The sequence below is a fragment of the Penaeus vannamei genome, chromosome 25 (genome assembly GCF_042767895.1).
Source record: "Penaeus vannamei isolate JL-2024 chromosome 25, ASM4276789v1, whole genome shotgun sequence".
Taxonomy (NCBI): domain Eukaryota; kingdom Metazoa; phylum Arthropoda; class Malacostraca; order Decapoda; family Penaeidae; genus Penaeus; species Penaeus vannamei.
In genome coordinates, this window is record NC_091573.1 from 5,417,175 (window position 1) to 5,438,267 (window position 21,093).

Consider the following 21,093-nt stretch of genomic DNA (forward strand, 5'->3'; position numbering starts at 1 on the left):
TCTAGACCTTAAAATGAAGCAAAGACACTGTGGCAATCTGGCTGACTGAGAGAGAGATAACTTTGGAGGTATGTACTTCCTACAAAAGTAGGAAACAAATATTCTAATAATAATTTGTACACAAAAAAAAACTTTCTTCTTGTATATATTATCATAGGGAGATCAGGTTGTTGACATTAAGATCTAAAAGCTGGGTAAACCTTCTTATATGTAATATCCAATAAAAATGACATCTTATTAATATGATTTTGTTCAATGAGACTCAATTATAACTAGTGCAATAATGACTGTTCTTTTAATTCCATATCTGCAATACTTCCATTTTAAAAAAGGGGGGGTGGATATATACTCCTAGTTACTGAATTTCAAGCTTTAAAAATATCAGAATTTAAAGTACAACACTAATTTATTGACTTTTTTTAAATATTACTTACATAGCCTACACAGATTGAAAAAATCATCTGTTTACATTCATGAACTTACTCATCAGAAGACAAAAATGAAGGATTTCAAAAATACATTCCATTTGGTTGTATACAATAACAAGTAAATCTTTTGGAAAACCCTAAGAGCTGTGTACCTGCCCTTGCCACCTCTCCTACTGGCCAACCCACTTTGCCTACACTCTGAAGCTCTCAGGGAGAATGACACCCCCCTCCCCACCCTCAAAAGACAACCCTTTCCAACAGTGAGCATGTTCCCCCTCAACATGGATTCAAGAATGGGTGGGATACTGGGTAATTCAATTAACAGCTTACATCAATGCACAGTGGATCCGAGTGGAGCTGACAATTGTTTGAACTGGAAAATGTTGAAGCTACAGTTATATTACAAATCATCTATGAATGTACATCTACATCACTACATAAAAGCTGAACTCATATGGACCACCTCTGACTTTCTTTCCTTTTCTATTTTTTTCCTGGGTAGTGAATGCAGACGTCACAACCTGTAAATTGTACAAGTTGACTCAAATGAAACCTGGAGAATACAGGAAAATCAAAGTATGCATCTACTGTCTTCATTCAATCTTTTCACAAAAAGATGTGAATCAAGAAAAAAAAAAAACTATAAATCATGGACATCATAATATCTGAAAGCATATAAACAGCTATTATCAAAACAAAGACAAGGAAAATGATATAGAATAAAACTGTCTTTGACAACAACCACAAAGTTAAAGGTCTTAATAATATCTCAGAATACACCTGTATTCACACTAATGGAAAACAAGGTGTACACTGGGTCCTCTTACAAGTTCAACCATTAGGTGTGGTAACTACAACTACCTACAACTAGATCCATTAATGTCTGTTAAGCTACAATCATTTCAACCCAAACAGACACACTGGGTGCAATTTCACAACCACACTGGTTAGGATATTTGAATATAAAATTCTATCACTGGTCAAATTTCATCTCACAGCTAGAATTCTTTTGGCTGAAAACCATGACTAGCAGTTTCAAAGCTAGGAATAAAGATCAGGAAACAATTACGAAAGGCTGAAAACAAAAATGCAATAAATAAATACAAAATATAAATAACGAATTTAAAATACAACAGCAATTACAGCTGATGAAACATTGTTTTGAAAGAAAGAAAGAAAAAAAAAGAAAAAAAAATTGACTAGCTTTTACCTATTTTTCTCTCTCTCCTTCCTGATTTCCAATAGCCACACTACAAACACTTAAGACTTAGCCATACCTTTGGCACGCTTTAAGACTGCGGCTGATTGTGTTCCAAAAGATCTTGCATACCAAACCAGTAAGTCATTCCTATATGTTAAGTCCAAAAATAGTAAAATAATACCTTTTCCTGGTCTCTTATCAAGTAATCTAATCCTACACTTTTCCATCCTGAAAGTACCAATAATTCCCTCTATGATATAGTTAAAAAATATATCCAGAATGTAATATAACCCTACATGCTACAAGTAGGGCCTTTTTGCTTTCCCATCCCAATTGTTTTATTTGCTATGTACTTTCTGCTTTGATGCACTTTGATCAAAACTTACCTTTGCAACTACTGGGAAACTTTTTGCGACACTTTAGTTTATGCTCAATCAGTAAATTTTATCAACATGCATCGCTGCACATCATATCAGCAAAGCATTACACTTTTAATTTACTAGTGCCATTCTCAGTCAATGCAGTTTCCATAATACCAACTTCATAAAAAAAGTTGTCTTGAAAATAAATAGATAATTAACAGTAATAAATAAATACTTAGATTTGCAAATCTAAAAGTATAACTAAGGTATAACATTTTAAAACCTAAGGGTGTATTCAAGAACATCAATAATAAAAATAAATGATAAATTATGGTTCCTGTCAAAAAAATCATATCTAAACCAATACCTATTTACTGAAATGCTCCAAATACACCCCTAGGATATTAAGATCTTCAAATTAATACCAGATCACATTCAAATTAAAAAGCTCTACTAAGATTTTTATAGCCCACCTTAAAAGCCATAAAGTAACATAGATCCTTAAATATAAATCATAATACTAATGAAAAAGTAAAGATCCAAGCACCAATGATGGCACATCCATGAAAATTTGTAATAAAAGTAAACTAAACGCATATTCCAAAACCGAAGTACAAACTTCAGTCACCTAAGCATGTGTTAAAGCTAAGGGTGTCTGCATATCTGTTTATGCAAATCCGGTTCTATAAATTTCCCCACTATTAAATAAAAAAATAAAAACAACATAAAAGCACCATTTCATGTTATATATCTGTAAAGATTTACCTAATGCCCAAAGTAAATGTTGATATCAAACATTTATTCTAAACTGTTGTTTGTACTATCCAACATTCTAAGCATAGAACTGGGCTCTTCTTTTTAGCTAACTGGCATTTGGTCAGTTTTACCTGAATATGCATATATTCATGTTCTACAGTCTGCACACTGATTAGTAAATAAATACAAAAGTAAAAACAACTGACATGCTTCTGGTCTAAAAGTTAAATACATCAAAAGGTGTTCGGGTTCAAAAAAGATTCAGACAGGCAGTATATCAATGCTTGCAGTTGGTGAAAGACAAAGTGTCCAACAAGACAAAATTGTTGAGAACTGGGAATGACACCGCTCCAGCCTTCGAAAGTGTGGTCAGCATGACTGGAGCAGTTGGTCACTTTCACTAGTTCATGGCAGAAAAGGTTGTCATGTTCTTGACAACAATTTTTACAGTGACTGACATGACCGAACAAGATTCAAAAGAACAGCCTCCACAATCAATAGTACACAATTCTTTGCCCCAATTCTTTAAAGATTGTTCTTTAAAGCCAATACATATTTTCATTTACATAATCTTAGCTAACTTTATTGTATTTCTTTTTCTTATGTATTACCAAAATAAGATTTCCACATGCTTGGAAAACACAACAGCTTTTTCTTAAAACTAAATTGTACACCCTACAACTGTCCTTTTGAATATCTGCTCTTTAGTACTGCCAAGCATGGAAAAAATAGGTAATAAATGACAATCAAATGAATAGCATAGTAGCGTTCCGAGGCCACGATATGTTGAAAGCTGGTCCATTCACTTGGCCTACTGAGCCGACTAGAGTGGCGGGGCTCCGAGACAATGCTTGTGGCGAGCTCTAGTCCTCCTGAAGACATAAGGAGTTTCACTTTAACGACATCATTGAAAAAGGAAGAAAGACAAAAAAAAAAAAAAGCAATATGTCATTCTTTCTTGCAAACCAAGAGCTGTGCAGGTCTTGCCTCGGACTCACAGATCTAAACTAGCAGGAAAAAAAAATATGATGACATCTTACAATCAGACACTCTCCAAATTCAACTCCATGGACTTCTCTTGAAAGATGGTTATGAAATTAAATAAACCATGTCCCATTTCTGTGACACTTAGTAACTACAGTATCTCAGAGAAGCTTCATCTGCAAAACATTTTTAAATATATGAGGATCTTGCTGAAGAAAATAAAAAGTACCAAGATACTAAGCACACACACTATATATGTGTATAGACACAATATATATGTATGGGTACACATGAGTGCACGTGCAAACACACACACACACATACATACATACACACACATACACACTCACACATACATACATACATACACACACACACATACACACACATATATACTGTATATACTCACCAATATAAATATATGCATGCATACTAACACACAAACTCTCATTCTGTTTTCTTATTCTAAAAACTATTATTGGACCAAATGAGTATCAAAAAGTATGTGCATGTCCATGTGTGGGTGTGTGCATGTGCAGGTGTGTGCATATGAGAGTGAGTGTGTGTGTATATGAGAGTGAGTGAGTGAGTGAGTGAGTGAGTGAGTGAGTGAGTGAGTGAGTGAGTGAGTGAGTGAGTGAGTGAGTGAGTGAGTGAGTGAGTGAGTGAGTGTGTGTGTGTGTGTGTGTGTGTGTGTGTGTGTGTGTGTGTGTGTGTGTGTGTGTGTGTGTGTGTGTGTGTGTGTGTGTGTGTGCCCCCCCCCACACACGCATGCATGTGCTTGTGTGTGTATGCATGTGCATGAGTGTGTATGCATGTGCACAAGTGTGTATGCATGTGCACAAGTGTGTATGCATGTGCACTAGTGTGTAAGCATGTGCACTAGTGTGTATGCATATGCACTAGTGTATATGCATGTGCACTAGTGTATATGCATGTGCACTAGTGTGTATGCATGTGCATGTGTGTGAATGCATGTGCATGTGTGTGCATGTGTGTGCATGTGTGTGTATGCATGTGCATGTGTGTGTATGCATGTGCATGTGTGTGTATGCATGTGCATGTGTGTGTATGCATGTGCACTAGTGTGTAAGCATGTGCACTAGTGTGTATGCATATGCACTAGTGTATATGCATATGCACTAGTGTATATGCATGTGCACTAGTGTGTATGCATGTGCATGTGTGTGTATGCATGTGCATGTGTGTGCATGCATGTGCATGTGTGTGTATGCATGTGCATGTGTGTGTATGCATGTGCATGTGTGCATGCTTATTATGAGCTAGAAAAAACAAACAAACATAAAAATGCCACTGGTTCTCCCAAAACAACAGTCACTGACCCATTCAGTGGAATCAACGCCTTCCATCCTGTCCTGCTCCAGCGTCTTCGTCACCTGATTCATCTGTTGGCTCATCGACTCTTCCAGCTGCAAGCAAATAGCTCCGATGAACACCATACTTCAAATAACAAAGAAGAAAATCTAAACATCCCCAGAATGAAATATCCTACAAAATTACATCAAAATAAAATGTACTTCAATATATAATTGGGAATACTTAAAACCCTCACTTGATGAAAAACTAATGCATATATTACTGTACATCATTACAAAAATATGAATATCTATCTGTTTCTATGCAGTTTTAACCCCTAAATCACAAAACTTTCTGATGATTTATTCTATTCATTCCCCTTATGGAAATTACAGGAACCCAAATCTGCTAATCACATCAGGAGGGGAGAGGAAAAAATGCCTAACAAGGACTGCTAACTGTGTGTATAAAGGAATATGTATATTTCTTTTTATACTCTGTTCAAGAGATAAGAGCACAATCTTTTTTCCCCTAGGGTTCTAGATATACTTCAATTACCACAAATTCACACTAATTATCAGTTACCTGGTAAAACAAAATATTTTCATTCAAAACAAGGGAAAATGCAGTCTTTGCACAGATGTACTTTTAGTAGTTATGTTTTAATACAATTGCTTATCACTATATAAGAAACACTTGTTTTAATCTATGAATTGTCATATGAAAAATGAGTGATATAGATAGTAGTAATAGTACAAAATTCAATACGAAAAATGTTGACTAATAGATGTAATTTTATCAAAATATAAAAATTTATTCAAAATCCTTCATCCTTCTACATATATGAATAACATGTTCAGTTTTCAACAAATCAATCATGTCTTTCACAATTAATAGAGCCAACAGAAAAAAGCAATACATAACAAAAACAAACATCTTTAACAGAGGTTTTGGAAACCTATCAAACATAACATCCACCACATTCAAAGCAAATCAATTAAGGATCTATGTTATGTGCCTTCATTAACTTTATGGACATAGATTTGACATGCTGAAGATCAACACAAATTTGCAACATCAGACTTACTGTTCCTTAAACAGAGAATAAAATTGTGGCTTAATTTGTGTAAAGGAAATCCATGGATGTCATTTTATGTGAATAATGAAACTTAACATCACCATGAACTGAAGAAGAAAAGGAAATGACAAAGAAAGAAATCTAACCACTATAGGAGAACTTTTACAACAAATGAAAAAAGAAGAAAAAATAGCATGGAAAACAAATAAAAATGTATAAACAAACATACACACAGAATGAATAATTGTAATGGATGAAAAGAACATAATTGAAACCAAAGCTAAACATACCCGTGTCTGTGTCTCCTGGACTTCCTCAGGCACATTAAGGTTCTGTGGGAGTATAACAGCAAGCTCGGGATAGGTACATGCAACAACAAAAATTTTGAAGCCCAACTCAGAACTAAACTGGAGCAGTTCATGGTCAAGCACGTCATTCAATTACCATTTGTGCTTTTTCAATTCTTTTATATTTTTGTTTCTTTTCTCTTTCTTTTTCTTTGAAACTGGTGATAGGTCTGAACCCTGAATCAATGGGGTTTGACTTTCAGAATCAGTGATAGGTCTTAATTCTTGAATCAAACACATGGTTGTAAATGTGTGAAAAAGAAGAAAAAAAAAAGGAAGCAAATTTTTGTACATCACACAGTACAAACATGAAGACGTCATTTCACCATATGTGCATATGCATGAAATTCTACTTGAAAGAGAATAAAGTGTAAAATAATTGTGAATAATGTGCTTTCTAGTTGGGCTATCTATAAATAAATCTAGCTTCTGTGTAATCTCACAATAACTGTTAACTCTTTAAATCTATGTTGAAATATATATGCAAATAAAATCTAACATAAAATATAATTTTCTAATCAAGAAATCAACTTGTGTTCAATATCAAAAGCAACACAATTTAACGAACGAGCAACAAATGGATAAACTATAGCTTGACTTTCATTACAGTGCTCAGTCTAAATGAGGGTGACCAAGTCACACAAACTTTAGTACTTAATTCAGTAGAAGAAAACCCTGCTTGCCTGCTTGATAAACAGATGAAACTTATAGATTTACACAATGCAGCATTTTCTGAAACATGGGTGCTGAGGTGCAGTGGAAAAGAATTCTGCAAGCACGTGTTCTGACCCAAGGGATCTTAGACAATCTTAGACCAAGATTCACCTGTTGATCATGCTGCCCTAAAACTAACACTTTAAGGCTATCTATTTTAGACATGTATGCAAAACATTTCCAAAGAATGCTGCTCACTGTGAGGGGCATACATTTATATATATACTTGAATATATTTCCTTTCTCTTCTTCTCCAGTGGCTCTTCTGTACTTCATTCAGAACATCTTTTTTCATGTAATAATGGAAAATATAATATGTAAATTTCACAAACAAGATTTACAAAGAGCCCTATACATTAAAGATTTCCCTCTGAGTATAACTATTGCATGGTAATGATCAGGAAAATTCTCAGTATATTACATCTTTTACCTTAACAACAAGAGGTGAAGTATATTCCAAATGAAATAAAGTACTGCAAATACAAAGGAAAATAGGAGTCTAGAAGTCAAAAGAACATCTAGCCAAAAAAGAAGAGAAAGAAAATTATCAAACAGTTGAAATACGCCCTACTTCACAAGCAACATTATGTGTTCAGTCAGTTCAACATGCATTATATTATTCCTTATTCTTATTAATGATCATGCAAATAAGAAAAACTGTGAAAGAAAGAAAGAAAAAAAAAAGCCACTGACATTCTAGTGTTGGTGGCTTCTGCAACATAATAAACTTCTTTATTTCTTTAGTTAAGCTGAACAAATTACTGAATTTTCACAATAGCTTCTTCACTGCTTGAAGGCAGTGTTGTTAATTTTTGGCTATATTTTAGGCAAAATCAAAATTAAAAACTACATTGCAGAGAAAATTGTCAGTCAAAATAAAATACATCAAAAGTAAGTAACTGAAAAAAAAAGGAAATCTTCAACATCATCTTGCTATGAAGCTCCTTCCTCCCTTCCAAAAAATTCCAACAAATTCAGATTACTTTAAAACATATACAATTATAAAAAAGTAACAAATAAACATAATAAAAAACCATAAACAAACTGAAACAGGGGAAAAGTGGGTGAGCCCCTCTGTTTTGTATCAAACCTTGTGTTGCGTCTGTCGAACTTCATTAGGTACCATGCCCTTGAGGAAAGGTGGGGTCTCATGCCGGATGTGAGTCTGGGGTCCACCGTAAGTTGGAGGTGCCACGGGGGACTGCTGCTCACGACTCTCAGACACTAAAAGAAAAAAAATGTTGGTCTTATGGGAATGGAGTCCATAACAAGTCGTAAAGCTGTAATTTTTTTAATGACAATACTGACAAATATCCCATTCTTCACAACAGCTTGCTGAAAACAAGTTCAAAGCTAAATCAAAACTGAATCAAGATAGAAAGACAAATTGCAACAGAAAACACAACAGAAAATACAAACAAAAGACTTTAATAATAAAAATAAATCTATCTCAAATACCAAACACTTACAGCTAATCATATCTTCTGGCTGCAGGGATTGTGTCCGTGGCGGGCGGTTCGTCCCTCCAAGCCACTCTGCAGCTGTCATCACTGGCTCCCAGCTGACAAAAGTTGGTGGGAAGAGGTCATCCTGGAACAGCTCCGTCTGGAAGAAGTTGTGTAATGAATAGCGAATCAATTATAAATATATATATTTATGTATGTATGTATAAATATTTATATACATATAAATATATATATATATATATATATATATATATATATATATATATATATATATATATATATATATATATATATATATATAATATAGTTATATATATTTTCCACTATCAATTTTCAGTCATAAAAATAATAACACCAAAGTATCAAGGTATTAAAAAAACAATCAACACATCAGAGTAGAACCAGAACCTACCTTTACTCTGGGGACAGTGAAGGAGAGGGGCTCGAGAATGGAAGAGGTTAATCTCAATGCCTTGCAGAATTCAACTTGCCGAACATCGCACATCTGCTTTGGCAACAAGACCAATCCCTGTGGAATTAAACCAATTATCACCATTAAATCATTAACTCAGAATTATTCTATGATTCATCAAGGTAACATGCTGTGAAATTATCCACATCAAAAAATGTGTAGTATAATTTGAATGCCTCTTTAATATCACTTATTCAGGCCTGTTTTCCTACAGGATACAATTGCTAAAATTTAAGAAAACTGCATATCAAAATACCTGATGGACACTTCCACACTTGTGGTTGGACAATGGAAACAGGTGTGGGTAATCGCTCCCAATCTCATAGGCAAAGATGGTGCTATCACCCTTGGAAGGAGAAAAAAAAAAGTTAAGATACTGCCTCAAAATCTAGCACCAGATCAATGTTATGTCAGGTATAAACAGCAATTTTACCAATCTGAAATGCTGCATCAGATAAGAATGAAGGAGGAGGAGGAGGAAAAGGATGAGGAGAATGGGGGAGGAGGAGGAGGAGGAGGAGGAGGAGGAGGAGGAGGAGGAGGAGGAGGAGGAGGAGGAGGAGGAGGGAGGAGGAGGAGGAAGAGGAGGCAGAGAAGATGAAGTAGAGGAGATGAGGTTGAGGTGGGGAGGGAGAGGGAGAGGGAGAGGGAGAGGGAGAGGGAGAGGGAGAGGGAGAGGGAGAGGGAGAGGGAGAGGGAGAGGGAGAGGGAGAGGGAGAGGGAGAGGGGGAGGAGGAGGAGGGTGGACAGGGGAGGAGAAGGGAGGGTGGACAGGGGAGGAGAAGAGGGGAGAAGGAGGGAGAAGGAGGGAGGAGGAGGAGGGGGAAGAGAGGGAAGTGGAGGAGGAGTAGGAGGGGAAAGAGAGGGAAGAGAAGGAGGAGGAGGAGGAGGAGGAGGAGGAGGAGGAGGAGGAGGAGGAGGAGGAGGAGGAGGAGGAGGAGGCAGAGAAGATGAAGTAGAGGAGATGAGGTTGAGGTGGGGAGGGAGAGGGAGAGGGAGAGGGAGAGGGAGAGGGAGAAGGAGAGGGAGAAAGTGAGGGAGAGAGAGAGGGAGAGGGGGAGGAGGAGGAGGAGGAGGAGGAGGAGGAGGAGGGTGGACAGGGGAGGAGAAGAGGGGAGAAGGAGGGAGAAGGAGGGAGGAGGAGAAGGAGGAGGAGGAGGAGGAGGAGGAGGAGGAGGAGGAGGAGGAGGAGGAGGAGGAGGAGGAGGAGGAGGAGGAGGAGGAGGAGGAGGAGGAGGAGGAGGAGCAGCAGGAGCAGGGGAAGGAGGTGAAGGAGGAGAGGAAATAAGAAAGGGGGAGGAGAGGAGATATAAAGGAGGAGAAGGGAGGAAGAAGGAAGGAGAAGGGAAGAGGAGGGATGATAAGAGGAAAGAGGGAAGAGAGCAAGAGATAAGGAAGAGGAGAGGAGGAGAGAAAGAGATTGAGAAAATAAAAATAAGAAGGGGGGAACAAAATAAGTAAAAAAAAATGGAGGACCACAAAAGGAGGAGGAGAAAGAGAAAAACTAGAGGAGGAGAGAGATGAGCAAAACAAGAGGAGAGGAGGAGAGGTGGAGAAAGAAAGTGAAAAGAGGATAAGCATGCGAGTAGAAAAGATGGAAAGAAGAGAACAAGCAAAAGGAAGTAGGGAAATAGTATGTAGATGAAAAGGAAGAAAAGAAAGAAGGCATTACAAAATCCCTGTTGAGGTAATATGGGAGTGTGTGTAGGAGAATATGGGAGAGGAAAATATAGGGGGTTTTGCTGGCTGTAATATGAGAGTACCATAATCAATACTTCACCCTAACAATATTCCTTAACAAGTCAACATACAAACACAAGATAAATTCATTACAAAAAAGAAACAAAATATGCAACCAAAAGTGTTCAGATGCCATCGTACTTTTCCTGTAGCAAAGAGCGTTGATGAATCAGAATCATAGAAAGGAATCAGCATTGCAGGGCTGATGTCAGTTGTGACAGTGTTGGCTGGCTTGGACAACTCGGCTGCCTTGTAAACACTGATTTGCCTTTCTGACAGCCTGTATAAATAAGCGTTAGAATTATAAATTTTGTCAATATATGATTAACATATATCTTTTCTAATATTGCAAATATCATATCAAACACATAAATGATACTTCGTTTCAGAAAAAAAAAATAATAATAATAATAAAACAAACTTACTTGCTAAATCCAATAGTGACAATGAATTTGCCATCAAGGGCCCAGAGGACTCTTGCTCCCCGCACTCCCACTGGCCCATTACCCTCACGAATGGGGTCAGTGGACTTGCGTGGGTCATACACACGGATATGGCTATCACGGCACATTGTGGCCAGATATCTACCACATGGACTCCAGGCCATGGAAAATATCTGTCAAAAATGTTGCATTTTAAGGTTTGAAATATTTCTAAAATCATCTGTGAAAAGTACCACCATTCCCAAGATGAAAATCAACATATCTACATTAATACCCTTGGCACAAGATGTACACACTGGCCATTGTAGTTTTGTTTTACCAATTTTGCTTACACAGATGGCTTCAGCATCACCTAGTCAACAAGGAGTAAATTTCACATGTTAATCCCATCCCTCTTATAATTATATCTATTACTAGCATTAACATTACTAATGTCATCAATATCAACTGGTTAAAGCTACTCCCATTCAAGATAATAATTACTATAATGATCTAGATTATCAGTGAATATATGTACTACATATCAGACCTCATAATGAGCTTAGATACATCTGAGATCCATTTATAAGGAAATATCAACTTGTTATAAGACTAACATTTAATGACAAATGAACATACCTGGTCAGGATGAGGTGAAAGAGCAAGTGACACAGTTCTACTGTGTAGGTCCCAGATCTTGACAGTGAGGTCACCTGTGGCAACTGCTAAAACACCTGCTGCTAAGGGGTGCCACTTGAGGATGGTGATCTGTAAACAATATCAAGTTATAAAAAGATTCTATTATTATAAAAAAAGGAAAATGCCTATCGCTATGATGTGCAATACTCTAAAAGTTCAATTTAACCATTTTCCTACAAACAATTACTCTTCACATTGGAAAATACTATAGAACCATTACAACAACTTATAATAATCAAGTATCCAATGAACAATAGCAGTACCTTATCAGCTGATCCAACATCCATGAAGGTCTCAGTGGGTTCATTAGTAGGCTGGGTCAACCCACCCTCCGGAATGTGCCACAGATTAATTTTGCCGTCATCACATGCTGTTGCATTAGAAGATAGGCAAATGTGGGATTACTATACATATCAATGCACATCTTTATATTTGAAATCTCTCTCTTCATAATCTAAGTGACAGCCAACTGATCTGCAGTGCTGTTGATGTGACATATTTAATTATCAATATTAGAAAAACCACAGCATCAAACCAAATAAATGTATTAGTTAGAACTCATTACAGTGACACAACTGGTCTCAAACAAAAATTATCTCCTAAAAAAATAAAAAATAAAATACAGAATCAGAAAGAAATACTCACCAACGGCCAGGGTATGATCATTAAATGGATCAAAGGCAAAGTCCATGACATTGGCAGTGTTCATGAGTGATGGAATGACACCATCAGGCTGTCGTCCACCCTTCTTGTGTTTCATGACAGACAACTTCCCCCCTGGACCACTTAGGGGTAACACCACAAACTCACTGTTTGCTGTATGAATGCCAAAAGTGTCAGTTGTGGTCTAAACTGTCACTGTCTTTATATACAATCATAAATACTTCTTTATAACAAAAATGAAATTTCTACATAAAAATTGAAAATAAAAGCATGTCTGGTACATCTATGAAATCTCAAATATCAGCTGTCTAATCTATACAAGAAATCTTTAAAAATAATAACAATGACTTGTACTATCACATAAGTTAAAAAAGCAGAAGCATAACCATCAGAAAGGGAAGGCTTCTTTCTGTCTGTTATGAAACAATCACCAACTATATTCTTACCAGCCATGCCATCACACTCTCCAGGGGTTGTTCGGTTCAGATCTCTGAGGTTTTCTATGCAGGTGCTCTTATGGCCTGGCGTACCTTTCAAGTGCCGAAACTTGCACACACGTCCTGAAAAAGGATATCACTGGCTTGAACTAATGTTCTTGGATTAATAGAAAAATAAATCCCCCCAAATTAAAGAAGTGACAATATTTCTGTGCTAGTTCCCTGCAATATTCAAGTTATATTTTTCTGCTGCAGTTTTAAAAAGTGACTAATAAAACATAAATTACAAAACATTTAGTATGGAAAATAAAAAGGTAACCCCAAAGATTTGCAAATTCTTCACCTTGTCTGCCCCTCCCCCAAACCTAAAAGAGGCCTAATTTTTCAAGTTTTAATAAAGCAACTTTAGGTTCCACACATTTTTAATCACCAGATAGTATATATTTAAAACATTTAAATAAAAGTATGTAAAGCCAAGAAAATCATATTTCTATCAGAAAAAATAACAAAATATGTATTTTAGTGTATTTATATGATATTCCATGAGATATGAGAGTACCATAATCAATACTTAAGCCTCACAATATTCCCTTAGAAGACCAAAGAGATGTAATATGACCATATGATTGGCTAAAGGAGGAGAGGACATCAAAGGGGAATAAAGGTGTGGCTGGGGGAAATCTGCCAGATACTACAGGATATATTAAGTGTAACTACATAAAGCAAATTTCATTGATGATGAAATAGCAGTTGCTACCAATTTTCAACAGTTCTTGCATGAAAGTGGTGAATACGACAGGCTGCACACTATGGAGCAAGCCACAAATTATAGTGAATAGGACTATAGGGGTTTATTTTGAAGGGAAAGAATCAACTTCAGTGAATCATTCAAACATATTCATTGGAAGAATTAAACTGTCCAACTGAGATTATGCAAAGGAAATTTAACAATCCAAATATGCTCCCATTTTAAGTAAAACTCACTGAAAGATCGTGTAACTGTTGGTCTCCTTGGGGTTGGCGATGCAGGCTTCTCCTCCACACTTGTCATTCTTTGTTCAAAGGTTCGTCTACGCTCTGCTGCACTGACACGGCTACCCTCACGTAGCGTAACAGGTTCCTACCCGAAAACAGATTTAAGATTAATCAATAGAAGAAAACTGTGCCTAACAAACATTTACATAAAGCAATTATATCAAATTTTGAAAAAATCTATATCAGCTCTCAAGTCTACACACCCCAACATTTTCCTTCTCTTCCTCTTGAATGGTCTGCTCCTGTCGCACTTCCTCTCGTCTCCTTTCGACTATCTTCTCATCCACAGATATGGAGCGAGTTTCAAAGGCCTTACGGATGGAGGCCAACTTGGAGGGATTCTCCTCTTCCGGCTCCTCCTGAATCTCCTGCAAGAGTGGAATGCATTTTAGAATTGTCATAATTTTGTTTTATTCTTCAGATTTTTCTCAAGAGACACACGTTTATATTCAACAGCAGAAAAAAGGAGATAAAAATATATACAGAAAAACAACAACAACAACACACAAATGGACATCATTTGAAGGGAAAAAAAGGCATAAAAGATGCATGTAAACCACCTGCTCCCCAAAATAAGCAAAGCTACAAAGCTTGTGCAAAGGAAATGCAAAAACAAAAAACAACAAAAGTAAACATATGATAGAAGGAAAAAAGAAAAAAAAGAAAAAAATCTTCATTGTCAAAAGAAAGGAAGAAAAAAAGATAAAAATGGAGAAAATACTCAATTGCCAATCTTTCTTTTCCTTTAGAGATGAGAAAGGGGAAAAAAAGTGAAAAATGAAAAAAGGAAACAAGCACTGGAATGACATCTACAAAGAACAAAAAATGTTATCTTACACAGTCTGACCAATAATGTAGCATGCCTATGTCTGATCTAAAACAAAAAAAATCAACATACAAATAGCAAGTTAAAAATAAAAAGGTCAAATATAACACTAGAGCTATTAAATAACTCCCTAAAGAAAAATAAATCATAACAACAGTACATCTGCTTTGTAAAAAAAAAAAAATAGGTAAGCTTCCTCCAACTGCCTACCTGCGGCTCCTCCTTTGTCTCATAATTTTTCCGAAGCTCAGAGATGCTAACTGTGCGTGGTTTTATCTCTTCCTCTGTCTCTATACACTTTCCACTTATATTTCCATCTGTCTCCTGTGCATATGAACGGGATCAAAGCTTTTGTTATGCTGAAGGAAGGGATTGCTGAGAACTGTGTGTGTGTGTGTGTGTGTGTGTGTGTGTGTGTGTGTGTGTGTGTGTGTGTGTGTGTGTGTGTGTGTGTGTGTGTGTGTGTGTGTGTGTGTGTGTGTGTGTGTGTGTGTGTGTGTGTGTGTGTGTGTGTGTGCGCGTGTGCATGTGCATGTGCATGTACGTGCACGTGTGTACATGTACATGTACATGTACGTGTATGTGTGTGCGGGTTGGTGTGTATGTGTGTGTGCGGGTTGGTGTGTATGTGTGTGTGCGGGTTGGTGTGAATAAGTGTGTGCGGGTTGGTATGTATATGTGTGTGTGGGTTGGTATGTATATGTGTGTGCAGGTTGGTGTGTGTGTGTGTGTGTGTTGGTGTGTATGTGTCTGTACAAGCACTGGTGCGCACAGAGCATGAATGTGTTAATGTGACAGTGTTCATACATTATTTATGTATAAATGCATTCAGCAAAGGAATATATTTTTCCAAAAACCAAGATTATCTCAACTTTAGTTTCTAATACTACTGCCAGGACTAGGACCATAAGGGTTCAGTGGACGACAAAGGCATGCAAGAGCTGCACTTGCCTCTTCATTCGTCTCAAAGTTTTTACGAAGTAGAGCCAAATTGTTCTTTACGGGCATGTCAGCTGAAGGGTCATCTTCGTTAGTAAGGTTTTTATTTTCCTGCAGAGGGAAGCTCGAACGCACGGCAGGCTTGGGTGTTGGACTTGGCTTAGCGGGCATGAAGCTCGGCTGTAACATTTGAAGGGGACATTGAAACCAGAAAGACATGCTCTCCTAGGGATGACAATTGCTGCCCTGCTACAACCATGGAGTTCAAGGGTATCAGAGGATGGGATGAATGTAGGTGGGGAGGAGGGCTAGGGTAGGAAAGAGTAGAAACAGAACCATAAATTCTCTGAAAAAGCAAAGTAAATTATTCTACAACAGAAACCTTACATTCATACATAAACTACATCTAATAGACATAAAGTATTGAAATATGTAGTGTCCACTGTCAGAGTTATGCAAGTGAAGTCCTTATCATACACAGTTCAAGACAGTGTGGACAGCTAAATACTGTACATCTGCTATCAGATACCAAAGGCCCACCCCATACTTCCTATAGAGTAATTTAATCCAATAACAATGGGTAAAAAATTGGCACACAACGACAGTTTCCCGTTTGCACATGGCTCGTTCCGTAGATTGTGGGCAACATTAGGCACCTAAAAGCTTGTATTTTGATACAATGATTAAAAACATAAATTTTTTGAAGCTTTACCTTCACTTTAGGTGCTATTGCCTAAAAGTTTTACCACAGAAATGATGCCGCTATCTGAGAAAAACAAGCTCAGTACAATGAGCTGAAAGAGCGGGAAGGGTCGTGTTTAATGCCATTCGCGACTAATGTCCACAACTGCAATGGCATGTATGTACATACCACTAAGCGGGATGTGGTTAATATATAAATACACATGATAAGAAGATTCTCAGCTTAGCCCATGATAGACTGCAAGGATTTCTTGCAGAAACTCTGTAAAAAGCAACAACTGCTTGACAAACAAGACAGGAGTTTCCACTTCTCTTTCCACAAATTCTCACTACAGACATCCATACTACTAAACTGACTTTCAGAAAAAACGAAATGCAGCTGCCCCATAATCTCCTAATTCCAGCAATGCTTAAGAATACAATTTCATATTGAACAGTTTTTCTCCTACAGATTAAAAGATTGATATTTGTAGTTAGCTTCACCTATGAAGAACCCAAAATATCTTTTAGAGAATTCACAGCAATAATAGAATCAAGCCAAGGTTAAAGCTGAATATTAAACATAGTACTGCTCATTTCTTTTTTTTTATCTCTTACATGGCTCTGGCAAAGAAAGTTCATTGCATACTAGAAGAAATAAAGCCACTGAAATGAGAAAATGTGCTCACACTGTGTGAAAAATGTAGAAGCAAAGTGGTGAATGCATATATCCAATTCAAATAACAATGTTATTCACAGGATTGTATAACATTGTTATAATTAATTGATATTCAATCCATAAAAAAACTGTATAGAACTCATAAAATATAGTTATCTGTAATTATGCAAAATTGGAACTAAAAGTGTAATCTCAAAGCTAAATGGCTAATTCTTATATTAATATAACACTTGAACTTCTGTCTCAAGATTTCTAAAAAGTATTTTTAGAATGAAAAAAAAAAACTTGAGGAAGATATCAGTAAAGGAATGACATTTTTTAGCCATAAATAATATTCAACTTCCTGAAAAAAATCAACTGATCTTGTGGAACACAAACAGAAGTGTTTATTTCCCATACTACACAGGCAGGTGGGAAAAAAAAAACAAAAAAAAAAACTCTCTTTATGTGACTTATATATAGAAGCAAATACCAATACACCCAGTACTGATATCCCTCAACAGAAGTAGGATACACCCACAAACACCAACTCCATAACAAAAGCATATTAAGAGTGGAATTCAGTGCCACTTACTTTGACTGCCACTGTTGGTTTGGACAGTGTAGGACGTATTTCACTCACAGGCTTATTCTCAGTGCCATTAGAGATTCGTGAGCGGGGGGCAGGCACAGGGGTATCTGGCTCTGGTTTGGGGTCCTCGCGCTTACTAAGTGGTCCACGGTGGATCTAAAAGTACCAGCATATATAATTTCCACAATCTCTTTACAAATGAATTTACTTCAACAAAAGGCTCAGAGACAAGGAGAAAGGTTCTCCTAAAAATCTCTCTCACCTGGTACTTTGGTGAGGGTCTCTTGCCTGGGTCCAAGGAAATGGTCTTTCTTTGAACACTGGCACCCTCAAGCCACTGTGTGATGGAGGTAGACGGTACATAACCTGGGGTTTCAGGAAAGATGTCGGCGTGGAACTCTCGATACGTCTGTAGGCAGTAGATTTGAAAATCATATTTAGAAAATATAACCCACTCGAACACCAAGAAAAAAGGGTGTAGAAATGAAATACTCTCAACACACAGCTCGTGATCTGAAACTCCTTACCTTTCTTGGCACCTGATAGGTTATAGGAATAATGGCATTTGAGGTGAGCTGGAGCAGACGATTCACTTCTCCTGTCATGACATCTAGTCCTCGCTTTGGCACTAGACATGCTCCTTTGGTCTGCACTGAGCCTAATGAGAATATCAAAATCAAATTTATTTCTTGTTGGTGATTTACCATAATAATATGTGTATTCAACAGTTCATACAGTTATCAAACTATATAGGAGATATATAAGCATAGTCTGCTTTTACACAAGATTACTATAAAAGTTTCATTTAACCCAGCATTAAGAGCCTGACTTACCATTATGCTTGAGACCTTCTGTGAGGAAGGGTTCCTTGTCTGCAACCTCCCAATACATAATGCTCACATCTGCCTTCCCAGCTAGGAAGAGCATGTTTGTATCTGCATCATACAAAGGCATAAATATTCTGTAAAAAGAAAAAAAGGGTATTTAGTATAAGAAAAATGGAAAATGTATGTGATGTGTGGGAAAAGTATGAATACAGAGTAATTCAACCAACGATGTCTCATTTAACTAGACTTACCCAGTTGAAGAGTCAAATGCTTGGACCTTATAGGGCTTTGAGAAATTTCTCAAGTCCCTTAATCTGACTTCTCTGACACGTGATCCATCATAGCCCGTAGAGAGGATGCGGTCAGAGTTTCCAAGCCAGACAACGCGGGAGTCTTTGGGGCTCTTGTGACTCTCAGCCTAAGAAGATAGAATTTTATTTTATTTTTTTTTCTCTGAGCATTATTAGTTTTGAAAGTAAATCAAACTTCATGGGCAATATGCATGCCAATGAAATTCCCATTCAGTTGTCAAAGGCAACCAATAAATTTTTTAATTGATATAAAAATATTTGATTTCCTTAGTTAATGATATGAATCACACCTTTTAAAATTAGTCATTACCCCATATTTCAAGTAGACTTTAAATTTAATTCAGAATTTCAGAATTTACCAGCTTTCCTAGAGCAGCCTCCTGCAGGCAGAAGCATTGCTGAAAGAAAGAATCAAAGAGTACTGAACTCACCTCGTATGCCACCTTGTCAGCCCTAGGGTCTATGATCCTAACGGTGCGGTCCTTGGAGGAAGTGACAAACATAGACCCAATACCATTCCAGCTTGTGCTCTGTACCTGATCCTCATGGCCACTGAAGCCTGATAGGCAGAGGATTAGGGTCCAGGAGGGAAGCAGGCAGGAGTCAGAAGAGGTTGGGTGTTAGTCATTACATAGGATGAGTAAAGAGCCGACTGGGTGCAAAGGTCTATAATCTTTCCATTTTTTTCTTTTAAGAAACACACAGAAGCAATGATGGTACTACTGGGTTATTTGTTGTTATTATACTAATTTTCTTAGGAAAAAATATATTGCAAGCTTTTTCTATTAGAAAAAAGGCACATATCAAGACATTTTCACAGATTTATAAGAGCTAAATTTTTAAGAGATTCTAAAAGAGACAAACAGCATCAACCTGTTTCCAAATTAAGGTTTGAATTTTGGAAAACAATTGAAAACAAAAGCATTTTATTTAGCACACTTATCATCCAGTTTAGTTCTCGATCATCTCAACCACCAGACTCTAAAGAGTAGAGAAATCTTTACAATATTCTAAACTCCGAGCAGGATCAATAAAGTAAAATGCCCTGCCTGGTGATCAATCAAACTGAGAAATTTGAACTGGTTTTAAGCTTCAAAAGATCTCTGACAACAACTTGTATAACTTACAGAACAACTCTTTCTCGTGCTTGATATCCCAGAGCTTCACAGTGTCAAAGTAAGCCACTGTGAGGATGAACTCAGTGGTTGGGTGAAACAGGACATTTTCCACACGCTTGTCAAACTGCGGTAAGGCGTATTCTGCATTGGCCAGACTCTCTGTGAGTCCACCTTCTGGGATGTGCCAAATTTTAACCTGTAAGATGAAGATGCAGTTTTCATAAAATACATGCACACACACGCACATGCATGCACGCATGCCATGACTTGAATTGTGTACCTCCAGTAGGTTACAAGGAGATAATAAGATAAATAAAGCTTAATCTAAACCTGTTTCACCTTTGGTACATCTAGTCTGTAATAACATAATAAAAACATAATGAGAGAGCTTTATTTACATTTGCATCCGTTGAACACGTTGCCAACATCCCATCATCGAAGGGCGAGAAATCAAAGTCTGTGATGAGATCAGAGTGCCCGTGGACTAGGGGAGTTGTTGAGTCAATTCTGCCTTTGTAATCTAGTGGAACAACCCCAAGGCTTCCTCCACCTGCAAATTTTAGAAAATGTAAAGATTTTTACATGATACACATTTTTCTTTCAAATTCCATGTATGTCATACTCCAAATATGAAAAAACAACAATGATATCACATATCAGCAAATTTGTAAAAATCCCAAAATAGATGACTGTAGCCAAAATCATAATTTGAATCCTATCCTAACATTTGCAGCTTCTAAATATGATTCATATCAACCAATCCCATTCAGATTTAACATCAAGAAATGCAGGTATATGCTCGAATCCTTGGAACAAACTATTGCTTGGAAGCATCTGGGACACATTCTTACCTCTGTTTTCAACATTGAAAGCAATAAATGCTGCCGATGCTTTGACATGATTTCCGCATGACTGTGGTGCCCCAACCTTGATGTCATTAACCCAATCTTCCTTCTTCGGCAGAATTGGAGCCGCATTCTTGTACTTACTCACTTTAAAACGCCAAGCCATGATGCCAGC

At 37.1% G+C, this 21,093-nt stretch overlaps 1 protein-coding gene across 4 annotated transcripts in view; it reads right to left on the reverse strand.

Annotated features, from left to right (window-relative positions):
• The window catches only part of pod1 (coronin pod1), a 21,652-nt gene extending 559 nt beyond the window's left edge, over positions 1-21,093 (reverse strand). Inside the window, exons 1-26 of one of the 4 annotated variants that reach the window (XM_070139031.1) lie at positions 20,925-21,093; positions 20,472-20,623; positions 20,083-20,269; positions 19,387-19,514; positions 18,896-19,062; positions 18,651-18,778; positions 18,345-18,475; positions 18,080-18,226; positions 17,821-17,973; positions 15,950-16,066; positions 15,158-15,271; positions 14,325-14,489; positions 14,071-14,206; positions 13,096-13,209; positions 12,632-12,802; positions 12,250-12,356; positions 11,927-12,055; positions 11,291-11,481; positions 11,007-11,145; positions 9,382-9,471; positions 9,066-9,182; positions 8,657-8,792; positions 8,278-8,411; positions 6,417-6,458; positions 5,075-5,161; positions 1-3,619 (exon numbers count right to left, since the gene is read on the reverse strand). The exon at positions 1-3,619 is cut by the window's left edge and continues 559 nt beyond it. In XM_070139031.1, coding sequence (XP_069995132.1) covers positions 3,611-3,619; positions 5,075-5,161; positions 6,417-6,458; positions 8,278-8,411; positions 8,657-8,792; positions 9,066-9,182; positions 9,382-9,471; positions 11,007-11,145; positions 11,291-11,481; positions 11,927-12,055; positions 12,250-12,356; positions 12,632-12,802; positions 13,096-13,209; positions 14,071-14,206; positions 14,325-14,489; positions 15,158-15,271; positions 15,950-16,066; positions 17,821-17,973; positions 18,080-18,226; positions 18,345-18,475; positions 18,651-18,778; positions 18,896-19,062; positions 19,387-19,514; positions 20,083-20,269; positions 20,472-20,623; positions 20,925-21,084 — 3,351 coding nt within the window. In that variant the 5' untranslated portion in view covers positions 21,085-21,093 and the 3' untranslated portion in view covers positions 1-3,610. Of the gene's footprint in view, positions 3,620-5,074; positions 5,162-6,416; positions 6,459-8,277; positions 8,412-8,656; positions 8,793-9,065; positions 9,183-9,381; positions 9,472-11,006; positions 11,146-11,290; positions 11,482-11,926; positions 12,056-12,249; positions 12,357-12,631; positions 12,803-13,095; positions 13,210-14,070; positions 14,207-14,324; positions 14,490-15,157; positions 15,272-15,898; positions 16,067-17,820; positions 17,974-18,079; positions 18,227-18,344; positions 18,476-18,650; positions 18,779-18,895; positions 19,063-19,386; positions 19,515-20,082; positions 20,270-20,471; positions 20,624-20,924 lie in introns of all 4 variants that reach the window. The other 3 variants (XM_070139030.1, XM_070139032.1, XM_070139033.1) reach the window with 3 other exon arrangements.